This window comes from Brassica oleracea, chromosome C1 (genome assembly GCF_000695525.1).
Source record: "Brassica oleracea var. oleracea cultivar TO1000 chromosome C1, BOL, whole genome shotgun sequence".
Taxonomy (NCBI): domain Eukaryota; kingdom Viridiplantae; phylum Streptophyta; class Magnoliopsida; order Brassicales; family Brassicaceae; genus Brassica; species Brassica oleracea.
In genome coordinates this window covers 36,716,964-36,730,228 of record NC_027748.1, presented here as the reverse complement: position 1 = coordinate 36,730,228, position 13,265 = coordinate 36,716,964, and the positions used below count along the sequence as shown (strand labels likewise).

At 31.7% G+C, this 13,265-nt stretch overlaps 2 protein-coding genes and 1 pseudogene across 2 annotated transcripts; all 3 read left to right on the top strand.

Annotated features, from left to right (window-relative positions):
- Window positions 1–6,667: 6,667 nt before the first annotated feature.
- On the top strand, window positions 6,668–7,243 carry LOC106338887. Its single transcript, XM_013777759.1, has one exon. The coding sequence runs from the start codon at window positions 6,668–6,670 to the stop codon at window positions 7,241–7,243; it is 576 nt and encodes a 191-aa protein (XP_013633213.1).
- A 358-nt stretch (window positions 7,244–7,601) lies between these two features.
- Window positions 7,602–9,062, top strand: LOC106297061 (annotated as a pseudogene).
- Window positions 9,063–11,547: 2,485 nt separating this feature from the next.
- Window positions 11,548–12,479, top strand: LOC106296974 (RING-H2 finger protein ATL2-like). Its single transcript, XM_013733277.1, has one exon. The coding sequence runs from the start codon at window positions 11,627–11,629 to the stop codon at window positions 12,449–12,451; it is 825 nt and encodes a 274-aa protein (XP_013588731.1). The 5' UTR covers window positions 11,548–11,626; the 3' UTR covers window positions 12,452–12,479.
- The last annotated feature ends 786 nt before the right edge of the window (window positions 12,480–13,265 follow it).

Sequence of the window (13,265 nt, the reverse complement as noted above, 5' to 3'; positions counted from 1 at the left end):
AATAGGTTAGTTTTGTGTTTGACCAAAAAGTTTAAAAAGCAATCAAAAATTTATTAAATTGTAGACTTCATATGCAGTCTTCTTATCCTAGAAAAAAAAATGTAGACTGTGTATAAAGTCTATTTTTTTATTTTGGTCAAATGCAAAACCAACCCGTCAGATTTGAGAGTATACTTCACAAGAAGTCTACACACCCGTAGACGTTCATTTCAATCTACTCATTGGAAGTCAAACTTGGTCAATTGCAAAACTAACCTCTTTAAAAAAAATTCAAACATGTAGACTGCATATAAAGTCTAGTTTTGAAAGTCAAATCTTAGATGAATTCTGGTCAATTGCAAAAACTAACCTTTTTAAAGTGTAGACTGAAATGAAAGTCTACATGTATAAAATCACAACTTTTTTTTCAAATATAGAGAGCAACCCGTAAAATTTGCAATTGCAAAAACCAACCCAAAGAGTAGACCTATTTGACAGTCTACACTGGTAAACTGAAAAGAACGTCTACATCTTCGAGGACTGAATATTAAGTCTACATAGAAAAATATATAAAAATGTGAATTTGTGTATTATTCATTAAGTTTTTTCTAGTTTTTTTTTGTTTGACAGTGTGTGTTAGTTAATCCTTATGGGTTTGAGTAATTTTGAAAAGAAAATTTGTTATAATTATGAAGGTATAATTCATTTGATTTGACTATGTTGTTAGCTAATAATTGTAGATGTATTTGTAAGTCTTCGTTTATATTTTTATGAAACATGAAATATTTCTTCCCTGATTATGTAAACCTGTATTTTTTTTTGCAGGAAATGGCTCAGATACTTGTGTATACGGAGAATAGGTGGTGAAAGGCTCTTTGCGGGAGTTTGTGGTCAATAATCGGAAAGGAGGGAGAATGTTTCTTGTGTCGGATGGTTGTACACATGGTGAACTTCTTGAAATGGCACTAGAAGATAATGGTCTGGACAAGAAAATCGAGAAGATGGTGCTAACATATTCCTTACTAGACGTCATTTTACAGCAAATGGCTCCGGACACTCCTCATATGCATGTCACGAATGATAGACAAGTGCGGAACTTGATCGAGTTAGTTAAGACACACTTTGTACGCCTCTGTAAATCTACAAAGGTAGACTGCAGTTGAAGTCTACGTCGTAAATTCTATTAAAAGCGCATTTGTGTATTATTCATCATATTTTTTCATGATTTAATTATTTTACAGTGCATGTTAGTAATTTAATGGTTTTGGATTCCAAAGTTAATGTGTTATAATTATACACTTGGAGCTTATTGCAATTTTTTTTATTAGTTTTACTCTTTAAACTTCTTGGAAATTTTGTATAGATTTTCTTCTTCTCACATGTGTGTTAGTTATTATTTTCGCCTATGGTGGTTTTACTTGTTTGGTTGATTAGATCTTGTGAAATATCTAACAAAAAATTAATAATATCATACAAGTGAAACACAACTAAAAATGAATACAATTTTTATAGATTATGCATTAAACAATTATTTAAAAATTAATATTTTATTATGAGAAATTATTACAGAGCGATATATTAAAAAGTATTCTTGAGTACGTTTGATTTTTCATAATCTTGATGCCTCAAATAAAGTCTTGAAAAAAATATCTGCAAAATAAGATAGTGTTATGAGAAAAACATAAGATAACAAATTAAATCATATTTTAGTAGACTTTTTATTAAGTCTACGTAAAATTATTGTTTAGTAGACTTTAGTGGAAGTCTACACTAACGGAAAGTTTTCATATCTAAAAGTATACATTTAGAAAATTTGAAAATGCTTTGTTTTGGAAGATATTTGAAAAATGGTTTTTTTTGCCATCCTTGTAACAAATCAAAAACATAAAGTATGAATCTATAAATTTAGTTCATTACAAACACAAATATTTTATAATGAATATATGTAAAGCTTACATTTTTGGGAAGATGATTTGAAAACTTCGAAAGAGAATACCTGCAAAATAAGATAAAATTTTGAAAAATAAGATAAAAATTAAAATCATATTTAGTAAACTTGTAATGAAATATGCTAAAAATTCAAGGCTAGTAGACTTCACTTGAAGTCTACCAACCCTAACTTTTAAGTAGACTTTGAAGTCTACTCTATCAAAAAGAAATTAGATCTGAAAAATATATATATTAAAAAATATAAAATAAGTTAAAGTCTAAAAACTTAAAAAAATATATAATTTAATAGACAAAATAGTAATAATTAAAGACATAGAATTTGAATATGTAACTTTATTTAAATATAAATACTAGAACACATATTTAAAATCTAAAGATGTAAACCTTACATTTTTGGGAGGAGAAGAGAACAACTATTGAAAAAAATACCTGCAAAATAAGATAAAATTATTAAAAAACAAAGAAAAAGTTAAAGTCATATTTTTGTAAGCTTCCAATGAAGTCTGCTTAAACTTTGTGGTTTAGTAAACTTCATATGAAGTCTACTAGCTTTAGTAAACTTCTTTAGAAGTCTACACTGTCTGATAATTTTCAGATCTGAAAAAATCTATACATTGTGAAATGTGAAAATAATTTTAAATCTGAAAATACTTTACAAAATAGAATTTATAAGATAAACTAGTAGCAAATTAATGCACAAAGCTTGATCTATAAATTTATTTGAATATAAACATATAAATACATATTTAAAATCTATTAATCTAAAACTTACATTTTTAGAGGAGAAATGAAATCCATGAGTGATAATACCTACAAAAAAAGATAATATTGTGAGAAATAAATAACATAAAAATACACATTTAAAATCTATAGATCTAAAACTTACATTTTTTAAAGGAGAAGATGAAAACCATCAATCATAATATCTAAAATGACAACATTGCGAGAAAGACTTGAGGAAATTTTAGATAGAAATAAGAGAAATGAGAGAGTTTTTGAAAGAATAGAGAGAATTTTAGAGAGAAGGGAGAAAGTTTTAGAGAGAAGGAATAGAGTTTTATAAACTTATGCAGTCACTTTAGAGAGAGACTGTATAAATTTTGTTTATATAAGGAGACAAAAATGTAACTATGTTAAAATTTACGACGCTGTAGACTTCTTTTGGAGTAGACTTAATTTTGAAGTCTACTAAAATTAAAACTTTGGAGTAGATTTTACTGTAACATAGTAGACCTTTTTGGAAGTCTACTATAATAATTTCATTATTGTTGTTTATCCTTTATTATTTTAATAATTTTAATATATGATTTACTAAATTTATTTCTTTATTTTTTAATAGTTATAGTATATGATTTCACTTTTTTATTTTTAAGGAACTTAACTTAGTTTAAATATAATGATTTTTTGTAAAAAAATTGAAGAATATAGACCGAAAAAGACGTCTTCAAATAAATAGGCTTTATTGTAGGTCTACAAAACCCTAAACCACAAATTTCAAACCCTAAATGTTTTGCTTGATAATCAAAAAGTCTCAGTTATACAAAATATAAACTACTAAACATTAATATGCAGATTTAAGTTAATAAAACAAAATAAAAACAAAATCTAAAATCTAACCCTATGAAATCAACCACTAAAAGGCATAACATGTTAGAACATTTTGTTTATAAACTATGAACATTGCCTAACACATGATAACCAAATTAGTATACATTCTTCAAAATTGTTCAATTATATGAAATTTTAATTTATTTACTTCATATTATCCATTATATTGATGATTAGTTAAAAATATCACAATAATTATTTTTATATATTTTCAAAATTAAATTATTAGATCAAATTAGAGTGCAGACTACAAAATAAATCTATAAGGTAGACTTCGTAGGAAATCTATATATATGTGGACTTCTTTTATTACGTGTAGACTTCCGAAGGATAGAAACGTAAAATATATTTATGTTTTTTTTGTTTGGTCATAAGGATTAAATTATACTTTCACAACCCTTTTAGGTTGGTTTTGCATTTGATTCAAAATGGGATACACTTTTAGGTTTGATTTGAATATTTAAGTTGTTTTTGGCAAATGTCCCGGTTTTTATTATCTCGTTTTGTGTATTAATGTTTGGGCCGGAATTTTGGATTTAGGTAAATTTTATTATTTTTTCCTAAGACTCATTTGGAAACCGAACTCATTTCGGTTTCGTTTAATAAATTTGAGGTTTGTGTATTTTATGATCGAGTTGTGAAGTACTTGGTATGACATTATATGAACATTTTCCAATCATAAAGTTCTCAAAATATGATTCTCTTGGAGATAAAGAACATCACTTTTAACATCTGAATTATTTTTTGAAAAAAACTCGAAAAGGAGTCTTTCTAAAAACATCTCCAAAAAGACTCTCTATTTTAGAGTTTGCAAAACTCTATATTTGAAGTTTCAAGGTGTTTTTCTCCAAAGTAAAACTTCAAATTTAACTTCAAAATTATTTGTAATTTACACTATGATCCTTATATTTGTCGTAATTAATATAAATCTATAGAACTTTTATAAATAACTAGCACATATATAAAAATATTACAGTAATATTAATATTTTTTTACAGTAAAATATAAAATTATAACTAGAAATACATAATTAACTATTAAAGTACAAGTAAAATATCACATTATTCCAAAACATTATTTCCGTAATGCTCCATTTTCGGTTATACAAAGTTTTTTTGACAATATTTTAGAGATTCTGGAGCAAAGTTACTAAAATATTAGTGTTATTGTAATATTTAAATTTGTGCAATAATTATGTCTTCATATACCTTTTTTAAAAGTTTTTTATGAAGTTTTTTTTTGTAATATTCTTGTTGTCTAATTTTAGTTTTCAAATATTATAAATCTTGTTTTAATATTTTTATTTAATTTTATGTGTAAAGTGTAAATTTATAAAAATAAATTTGAAATATTTATGATATATAAAAGTTTTAAAGATTAAAACGATAAATGAGAAAATACTTAAGCATTATAAATATGATGTACAATTAATTATAAAGACTAAAATGTAAATGAAAAGATAAAACTTCAAATATGAAGTTTTACTCCTTAAAACTCTAAATTTGAAGTTTTGAAATTACTTTTTAGAGAGCAAAAAAATTTATATTTGAAATTACAGAGTTTTTTTTTGAGATGCTTTAATATGTGTTAAAAGATCGTCAAAAGTGGAATTTTCATTATTATTACAACATACGCTGCTACTACTACTTCAGACAATGACTTCATCATAATTTACATAACAGACAGTTACAAGAGTTTCGTAACTGTGATAGAAATCCCACACACCTAACTACATTCTAATCTGTTCCCTCACTATCACTAGCCTTTCTTAGCTTCCCAGAGTACTTTTAACTGAAGAAACTTCACTTCTCTCGCCTGCTACTAGTGCTTTTAACCGAAGAAACTTCACTCAATAAGTTTTCGACTCATAGTGTAGAAGTATTAATAAATTCCTAGTCAAACTAGTAGAATAATTGAACTTCCACATCCCAGTTTCTTTATAATGTGGTTTCAAAAATGTTAAGAAATCTATAATTTAGTCATAACACTTTGGGAGAAGGAAGAAAGACCTGTTTACCTCGATTGTTGATAGAATCAGGCAGAGAGCCTCGAACAGGTCGACCCGCTTTCTATCTCGAGCAGGCAAGCTAACCATGCTCAAAGCGATCCTTACAGCTATCCCCACCTACGCCATGTCTTGTTTCCAACTCCCAAAGAATCTCTGCAACAGAATTCAATCAGATCTTACTCGATTTTGGTGGGATGACTCAACAGACAAGAAAAAAATGTGTTGGGTGGCCTGGGAAAAACTAACAAAGCCTAAAGCCGCAGGGGGCTTAGGACTGAGAGACATCCAACTCTTCAATCAGGCGCTGCTCGCAAAAGTTGCTTGGAAAATCCTAACTAATCCTAGTTGTCTACTAGCCAGAGTACTTACCGGGAAGTATTGCCACAAAAGAAGCTTCTTAGAGGCTCAGCTCCCATCTGTCTGCTCGCATGGATGGAGAAGCATCCTCCATGGGAGAGATTTTCTCCTGGAAAACCTGGGGAAGGCCATTGGCAATGGTCAGAACACAAAAATCTGGAAAGATTCATGGATTTCATTCAACTCTCGCTCGGAGCCAATGGGCCCAATCCATGAATCGGCTCTAGAACTGAGTGTGTCTGATCTCCTAACTGATGATCTCTAATGGAACAAGTCGATAATTGATCAACTCTTACCAGAGTTTAGCTCACAGATCCAGTGCATTAAACCAAGCAAAGAAGGGGCATAAGACGCTTATGTCTGGCTTCCACTGCAAATGGGGGTCTACTCCACCAAATCAGGGTATAACTCCCTAGCACTACCAGTAATGGCAAGTCCTCTTCCTGCTACAACCAACCCGCAGCCTAATCGGGAGTTTAATTGGATAAAAGACATATGGTCAGCAAAAACGAGTCCAAAGCTTAAAATCTTTCTTTGGTCAATCATACAAGGAGCCTTACCCATTGGAGCAAACCTACAAAGAAGGGGAATGTTGGCTGCAGCCCACTGTCCTCGCTGCAAGGAAGTAGAAACATCAATGCACACTCTCTTTCTATGCCCCTTTGCAAAAGAAGTCTGGAAACACATACCTATCACGTCACCAGTTCTCATAGCTGAAGACGTGTTCGATCTCCTCTTATCCCTTGGATCTGCTGGGCCCTCTGAATGGCAAGAAACAAATTGATTTTCGAAGACAAGACATACCGTCCTGAGGAGATAGCAACGAAAGGAGTATCAGAAGCTTTAAAATGGGATCAAGCTCAAGATTTCGAGAAAGGAAAAGATAGAACTCACCTGGAACCAAGGAACGCTGCGCGTCAGAACCCGCCATCGAATTGTGAAAACCCATGTTTCGTCGACGCCGCTTGGGACGCTACCTCGAAGCGAGCTGGAATTGCTTGGTGTATAAACAGAGACCGATCGCCCACAAACCTATCAGGAGCCCAGGTTGTCGAATCAGTCTCCTCCCCTCTCATGGCCGAAGCAATTGCGCTTCTAAACGAAATCGAGAAGATGATCCAATCGGACATCCGCTCAACAACAATCTTCTCGGACTGCTCAACGCTCATCAGAGCAATCGTCAGCAAAAGCCAAATTACAAAGACCTACGGTGTTCTACAGGATATCAATCGTCTCTCGTCGCTTTTTGCCTCTATCAACTTTCAGTTCATCTCCCGTTCCCAGAACGGAGAGGTTGACCTCTTAGCAAAACAGGTCCTTAAGGCCCATTGTCTTTCTTGATCTGTTGTTTAAAATTGGCCTTCGGGTTCAAACTCTAATTTCCATGCTTTTATATATAAAATCTCATTGCTCAAAAAAAAAAATTCATAACAAGGATACTATATATTTAATTATTTTAAATAAAAAGGTATATTTTTTTGGTGAAGATAAGAATACAATTATTTGGTCAAACGGAAGATGATTTGTTATTTGGAGTTTTGGCAAATGAGAGTATTTTGTGTAGCATTTTCTCTTGAATTTGAGTTAACTCTAAATTAAACATTTGACTCATCTTTCTCTTGACTCTCACGATAGTACACTGTAAAAACCACCTGTTCACCTGTTCACTCTCTCTCTTTCTCATTCGCCAATCAGAATCATGCACTCCAACGAGCACGAGCATGACCCGTTCACGACAGTCTACGTCGCAATCATTTTCTTATTCCTAGTGTATTTCGCCCTCTACCATCTCTACGATAGCTTGTCTCCCCCGCTCTAGGAGTCACCACCGCCCTGCAATGGTTTCCTTGGCCACCAATCCTACTCATACCCAGTGCCAACGACGCAAACGTTTTAGGAGGCCCGAGACGAGTTCAAAAATACATGTTACATGATATTTTTTTTTAATAATAGTTCTATCTAAATTCAAATTATATAAAATATTTTTAATATATATATAACACACAAAAGTTTGAATTATTACATAAGCGTTTTCTAAATTTTCTTCACCAAAATTTTATAAACTAAAATTTTTAAATCATGATCAAAAAGTATAAATTTGTAATATAAATACAAATATACAAATTTTGATTGAAATGTTGGTAGATGTCAAAAAGGTAAATCTTATTATTTAAATTAACTATAATAAACAATATATTCAAAATATTATAATTTTTATCAAATTCTCATAAATATATAAAATAAATCTAACTCATAGTATATAAAAATAAAACCAATGTGGATCAAATATTTACGGTTTTTAGAAGTAGAATCTTTATAGTTTTATTTAAAATATAGCAAAAAATAATCACAAACATAGTTATTTTAAACAGAAGTCCAATTCAAAATCAAATAAAAGTAAAAATCTGACTAAGAGCATATGTTAACTACCATGTAAAAGAATTTTTTTTTTTGTAATTAGGGGCCATGAAATTTCTACAAAACTTGGGGGCCCTTTTTCAAAAAGCCTCTAAGCACGGCTCTGCTCATACCGGTCTAGATCCCGCCGTTGTGAAAACTCTCCCTGTTTTCACTTTCTCCGGCTCAACTCACAAGGATCCGACTGAATGCGCCGTTTGTCTTTCTGAGTTCGAGGACGGGGAGTCGGGTCGGGTTTTGCCCGGTTGTAAACACGCATTTCATGTTGAATGTATTGATATGTGGTTTCATTCTCATTCAACTTGTCCTCTCTGCCGTTCTCTTGTTGAGCCTCCCGCAACGACGGTGGAGGAGCAAGTCACGGTCATCACGATTTCTCCTGAACAGGTTTCTGCTACTGAACAGGTAACGGTATCGAGCTCGGGTTTTGGATCTTCTGCAATTCCGTTGGATGATTTAAGGAGAGAACCAGCGGCGTTTTAGACCCCTAGGAGGAGTTTCAGCGAGTTCGAAGACCATTTGACACATGACTTACCAGCGAATCACTCGTTTACGCCGCCGATGAGTCGGATGTTATCTTTTACTCGGATGGTGAGCAGAAATCGAAGAAGCGCCCCGTCTTCTTTTGCTGGAGCACCGTCTCAATTGCCGTTGTCAAGCTGCCGGGCAGTGATGACCGAGTCGGATATTGAGCGGGGAGGAGAAGAGATTAAGTGATTTCCGCCACGTGGATGTTCCTTAGTGGTGTTTATCATTGATTTTAGCAGCAAGTGTATAACAATGAATTAGAGCATTTTTTTTGATAAGAAATTTAAATAACGTACAGAAAAAAATTAAATAACATACAGAAACTTTATTAACAATTCAGTATTAACATTTTATATAATTTATTTATATAATTAAATTTAATAGATAAAAGGATAGAACTAGATTTGAACAAAAAAAAAGGATAGAACTAGATAAATGGGATATGAATTTTTTTCCTACTGTTTCAATATAATTAAGTTTAAAATTTTTAAAAGGAGTGAACCATTTACAAAATAGACAATTGGGATAACAATTTTTTTTCTATTGTTTCAATATAATTTATTTATACAATTAATTTTTTTTAAGGATTGAACTATTTACAAAATAGACAAATGAGGTAATGGTTTTGTTTCTGATGTTTCAATATAACGTATTTTTATTTATCTCTTTTTTTTCCTCATCTGTACAGAAACTTTCTGTAATTCAATTTCAATGGTCATAAAATCGTGATAGAAACTTTACATAAGTTTATTTGTTACCAATTGAACGTCTTTGTCTCTTTGAGATCCCATTTAACTTATTTTTCTCGGTTTATACTTTACAGAATGTAATATAATCATCTTCAATTAATTGTAAATGAAAATATTAATCCATAGGACAATCCATAGGACAAACAAAATTTACTACTCTATCACGCACTGTTTAGCTACATATATATCATTTGTTGATTTTCCGATTTTCAAATCATTTTTCAAATCATTTTTCGGATTTGATTCTTGCAGTTTCTATTAATAGAGTAAACAAAATTTGTGCAAAAAAAGAGAGAGAGAGAGAGTAAAATAGAATAATTAGTATCAATTTTACAGATATTCGATAGTATGATCAATCTATTATCGATGAAAACATGTAATAATGTACATAATTAACTGTTTTATAAATTTGTATTGATTAATATCAGTTATATACATAATTTGTTAAAGTTTCTTCACATACATGGTGTTGGGTACATTTGACACACTCAGAATGAGATTCATAGTGCTCAACATGCAACGACTTTCAAGTATTGACTCCAACTTTTTACTTCCTTAATATCAAGTATAATATATTTGGTTTTGTCCATTCACAGGGGTCTCGTTTGTATAGAAATATGACTCTTTTGGTTTCCAGTTTATCTGTGTAACTTTGTGTGAGTGGACAAAGTCATATGAACCACAACGTAATCGATTATTAACGTAAGTTCTGTAATGATAGTCTGTATAATTAGTCTTTTCTAAGAATCATAAACGTTCTCGACTCTGAAAATTGCTTATTCCCCTATGAACTAGTTTTTTCTGGCTTTTTCATACACGAACTTTTAAATCATGCCAAAAAGCACATGAACAACTCAATTTTAGAATTACGTACACAAACTATCTATTTTAAACTAATTCCCCAAAAACTGTAATGGTGTAATTTAAAAGTTAACTTAGTTTATGACATGTGAAAAATCGGTTTAATTTGGGTTGATAAAAAATACTATGTTGTTCTATTCTTTTTTTTTTTTGTCAATTGCTCTTTTTTCAGAAATCTTTTTACTCTTCATCATCAGTTTGGGATACTGCGCTGATTTTATAGTTTTTTTGTGGCAATACATGGAGATTGTAAGCTACTAGTTGTTGTTTTTCTTTCTTTATGCATCATGTAAAACATTTTATTCTTCTGCGGAATAATAAATTTTATCTCCAATTGATGATAAAGAGTAAAACTATTTTCGAAAAAGAAGAACAATTGACAAAAAAAGAGAAAAAGGATAAAACTACATAGTATTTATCAATCCAAATTAAACCGGCTCTCCACCTGTCACAAACCTAGTTAACATTTAAATGACACCATTTACGGGTTTAAGGGAATTAGTTTAAAAATTGATAGTTTGTGTATGTTATTAAAAAAAATAGAGTTGTTCATGTGCTTTTTAGCATAGTTTAAAAGTTCGTGTGTGAAAAACCAGGAAAAGTAGTTCATAGGGAAATAAACCATTTTTTCGTTGTTCATGTGATTTTTGGCATGATTTAAAAATTCGTGTGTGAAAAAGGCAGGAACAGTTAGTTTACATAGGAATATGTCATTTTCCCACTCTTGAGCGTTAATAAATTTTTAGTCAAACTAGTGGAACAAGAGAACTTCCACGTCCTAGTTTCTTTATAATGTGGCTTTAAAAATGTTAAGAAATCTATAATTTAGTCATGCAAAGGAAACTATATATTTATTTATTTTTAAAGAAAAGGTATATTTTTGGTGAAGATAAGAATACAGTTATTTGGTCAAACAAAAGGTGATTTTTTATTTGGAATTTTGGCAAATGAGAGTATTTTTGTAGCATTTTCCTTTGAATTTGAGTATATCTTAAATTAATATTGAGGGAACAAAAGGAAAGAAAAAATTTTAAAAAGGAAAGAGCAAATGGTCAAGGAGAAAATTCTCATGAGTCATGGAACCTCTCTTTCTCACACGATAGTCTCTAAAAACCATTTCAACGGTTCACTCTCTCTTTCTCTGAATCTCTCATTCGCCATCAGAATCATGCACTGCAACGAGAATGACCCGTTGGTGACAGTCTTCCTTTCATTCATCTTCTTGTTCTTCATGTGTTTCACCATCTACTATCTCTACGTTCACTGGTGTCTCCCCCGCTCTAGGAGTCATCACATCCGCAGCAGTAACCACCGCCCTACAATGGTTTTCTTCGCCCCCACCGATCCTTCTCATACCGGTCTAGATCCCGCCGTGGTGAAATCTCTCCCTGTTTTTACTTTCTCAGACGTGACTCACAAGGATCCCATTGATTGCGCCGTTTGTCTTTCCGAGTTCGAGGACGGCGAGCCGGGTCGGGTTTTGCCTGGTTGTAAACACTCGTTTCATGTGGAATGTATTGACATGTGGTTTCACTCTCATTCAACCTGCCCTCTCTGCCGTTCTCTCGTTGAGCCTCACGCAACGACGGTGGAGGAGGAGCAAGTCACGATCATGATCGCGATTTCTCCTGAACAGGTTTCTGCTACCGAACCGGTATCGAGCTCGGGATCTGGATCTGGATCTTCTGCGATGCCGTTGGATGATTTAAGGAGAGAACCAGCGGAGACTGAGACCCCTAGGAGGATTTTCAGCGAGTTCGAAGACCATTTGACACATGACTTACCAGCGAATCACTCGTTTACTTCGCCGATGAGTCGGATGTTATCTTTTACTCGGATGGTGAGTAGAAATCGAAGAAGCGCACCGTCTTCTTTTGCCGTAGCTCCGTCTCAATCGCCGTCGTCAAGCTGCCAGGTAGTGATGAACGAATCAGATATTGAGCGGGGAGGAGAAGAGATTAAAAGTGATTTCCGCCACGTGGGTGTTCCTTAGTGGTATTGATTATTGATGTTAACATCAAGTATAACCATGATTTAGAGCTTTTTTATTGCTAAGAAATCTAATTTAATATATTTTCAGTTCAGTATCAAACGTTCGGGGTATCCATCCATTCTGAGTTTCAGAAAAAGTCATTGATAGCATAATGTTTGGGTTTCCATTCTGATTCTGAGTTCATGTTATTTATTTTTTTTTAGTTTGGATTTTTTTGATTCAGTTTTCCAATCGGGTTTAGTTAATAGTATTTTGTATTTCAGGTAGATTTTATAAATTTTTAATACTTATTTGAAACAAGTGGTAGTAATTTTTTTGGGGCTAAACATGTATCATGTTGGTTCAAAGTTTGAATTCCTACCAAAAACTAAATTATTATTACTTATCTGGTGTGAATTTGAGTTTCCATCCGAGTGATTAATATGGTGGAAGATATTTGTCAAAATATATTTTAAATTTTGATATAACAGTATGGTACGTTTTCGGACTAGTCTACTTTAACATTAAATACGTTTTTAAAACCAACCAGATCATCAAATATATATAGTGTGTTAAAAAAATGCTTTTTTTTTAACTGAATTCATTTTAGACTCTTGTTAATAATATATGGAGTGTATGTATTTTGTGGTCAAGTATTTGGAATATTTAATTAAGTTTGACATAAAAACATATACAAAGAAAATGACCCAAAGAGTTAAAAAGGTAAAAGACGATTATATCTTTACTTTATAGATATATAAATATAAAAAATATAAAAAATACAAATAAAATTCTTTCTTCTTTTTGAAAAATCAAACTTTTCATTTTTATTTGA

What these genes read in the sequence shown, in the direction of transcription:
- LOC106296974 (XM_013733277.1), top strand. Translation starts at nt 11,627, where the DNA reads ATGCACTGCAACGAGAATGACCCGTTGGTGACAGTCTTCCTTTCATTC.
- LOC106338887 (XM_013777759.1), top strand. Translation starts at nt 6,668, where the DNA reads ATGGCAAGAAACAAATTGATTTTCGAAGACAAGACATACCGTCCTGAG.